The sequence below is a fragment of the Anneissia japonica genome, unplaced genomic scaffold (assembly GCF_011630105.1).
Source record: "Anneissia japonica isolate Jap-2015-1 unplaced genomic scaffold, ASM1163010v1 scaffold256_len832006_cov191, whole genome shotgun sequence".
Lineage (NCBI taxonomy): Eukaryota > Metazoa > Echinodermata > Crinoidea > Comatulida > Comatulidae > Anneissia > Anneissia japonica.
In genome coordinates, this window is record NW_022691310.1 from 824,684 (window position 1) to 827,162 (window position 2,479).

General features: G+C 38.2%; 1 protein-coding gene across 1 annotated transcript; it reads left to right on the forward strand.

Annotated features, from left to right (window-relative positions):
- The first annotated feature begins 487 nt into the window (after positions 1-487).
- LOC117100033 lies at positions 488-1,045 on the forward strand. Its single transcript, XM_033239582.1, has one exon. It carries the CDS (start codon positions 488-490, stop codon positions 1,043-1,045), a length of 558 nt encoding a protein of 185 aa, XP_033095473.1.
- The last annotated feature ends 1,434 nt before the right edge of the window (positions 1,046-2,479 follow it).

Sequence of the window (2,479 nt, forward strand, 5' to 3'; positions counted from 1 at the left end):
TCTATGTCCTGTAGTGATTATGTTACATAATTGACATCTAATGTCTTTGCATGGTTTGTTACCTGTGTTTGTGGAGAGGTGGTCAGTTGGTAGTTTAGATGATGTTATGAGCGATTTAAGATTGGGGGGTTGTCTGCGTGCGATTATGGGTGGTTTGTCATAAAGGTGGGCGATGGATAGGTCTGATTTGAGTATTTTGTAATCAGTTTTAATGGCATCTGTAAATGGTTTGGTGAGAGGGTTATAGTCTAATATAAGTGGTATGCAGTTGCTATTAGGCTTTTCGTTGTATGTGAGGAGATTTGTTCTGGTTTTAAGTGTAGCTTTAGCTACGGCAGCTTTAAGTAATGGCAGTGGATAGTTGCACTTAACAAAATTAGATATGAGTGTGGATAGTTTTTTGTGATAGTCGTTGGTGTCAGAACAAATTCGTTTAAGACGGAGGTATATTGGTATATAAGGTGATGAATCTGTCCTTATACCTCTTATGCCTACACCAGGAACATTCTACTGTGTACCAAAATTACACAAACTGCCTAAACTGATAGCCGATGCGACTAAACCAAGAACGCCCCTACTCGATACTCTTACTACCATCTACGAACTAGCCAAATCGCTCAACATTAGACCACCAGGCAGACCCATCATCTCCGGCAGAGGCACACTGACAGAACATTTATCCGGATATGTCGATTCAATCCTTAACCCTCTTCTACACAATATTCCCAGCTACACACAGGACTCCACCCATTTTCTTCGCAAGATCAATGAACTGAAAGAACTTAAAACTGATGCTATGCTTGTCACTTTGGATGTCTCTTCCTTATATACCAATATCCCCCATAACGAAGGTATAGTTGCTTGTAGGAATTTCCTCACTAGACATAACACCGGACACAACATAGATAATATTTGCACTATCATTAATTACATCCTAAAACATAACTACTTTACATTTAATGGGAAATACTATCTACAGACTAAAGGTACAGCTATGGGGACTAAAATGGCTCCTAGTTATGCCAACATATTCATGGCCACTTAGAAGAACGCATGTTATCTAGTTTCCCTCTTCAACCCACATTCTATACTAGATACATAGACGACATATTCATAATATGGGAACACGGCCCTAACGCACTCAGCCAGTTTGAAACCCATATCAACAGGTTTCATCCCGGCATAAAATTCACACTCGAATCATCGAATTCTCAGATCCCGTTTTTAGATATAACTTCCACACTCAAAAATGGTACCATCTCTACATCCATCCACATCAAACCCACTGACAACCATAAATATCTTCACTTCAACAGCTTCCATCCCACAAGCCTGAAAAAGTCTATCGTTTATAGCCAGTGCCTCCGTCTTAAACGAATTTGTTCTGACACCACCGACTATCACAAAAAACTATCCACACTCATATCTAATTTTGTTAAGTGCAACTATCCACTGCCATTAATTAAAGCTGCCGTAGCTAAGGCTACACTTAAAACCAGAACAAATCTCCTCACATACAACGAAAAGCCTAATAGCAACTGCATACCACTTATATTAGACTATAACCCTCTCACCAAACCATTTACAGATGCCATTAAAACTGATTACAAAATACTCAAATCAGACCCATCCATCGCCCACCTTTATGACAAACCACCCATAATCGCGCGCAGACAACCCCCCCAATCTTAAATCGCTCATAACATCATCTAAACTACCAACTGACCACCTCTCCACAAACACAGGTAACAAACCATGCAAAGACATTAGATGTCAATTATGTAACATAATCACTACAGGACATAGATTCAAAATACCAGGATCCACGGAAATCGTACACCCCCCAACCTAGACTGCCATGCTTCTAACGTTATTTATCTCATCTATTGTATTAAGTGTAACCATGGAAACTACATAGGTGAAACGGGTACCAAAATCAGGGCGATACTTAATAATCACAAATGCACTATTAGACGCAAAGACATGAGCAAATCTGCTGCAGCTCATTTCAGTCTACCTAACCATAATGCCAGTGACATGCGATTTATTATTCTACAAAGTAATTTCATATCTACCAAAGAAAGACGTAGTGCGGAAATCCGTTGGATTCTCTGCCTAAAAACCCACAAAAAAGGTCTTAATAAGACATGGGCTTTGCCAGTGAATATACATTCATCAAAGATATTAATTAAACAAGCCTATACTTTGTTTACTCCAGCCCTATTTCATTTCCTGTATATTTATTTTGACTATGCTACAGACTTCACTATATATTTATTTTATATCATATTTTATATTTCTGTTCCATATTTTTATCCATATAATGCTTTATTTTACCTATTTATATTTTTCCATTTCCTTCTTATATCCTATTTCTCTATTTGTTTAGAAGCCATCCCCTCACAGTCAGCATATCGTGGGAACAGCCATTATCTGCTTTCTCATTCCTTATTGTTTATCTATACTCAGCATTAAGGCA

Bases quoted from the DNA above. Each gene is read 5' to 3' on its own strand.
- LOC117100033 (XM_033239582.1), top strand. From the start codon at position 488: ATGCCTACACCAGGAACATTCTACTGTGTACCAAAATTACACAAACTG.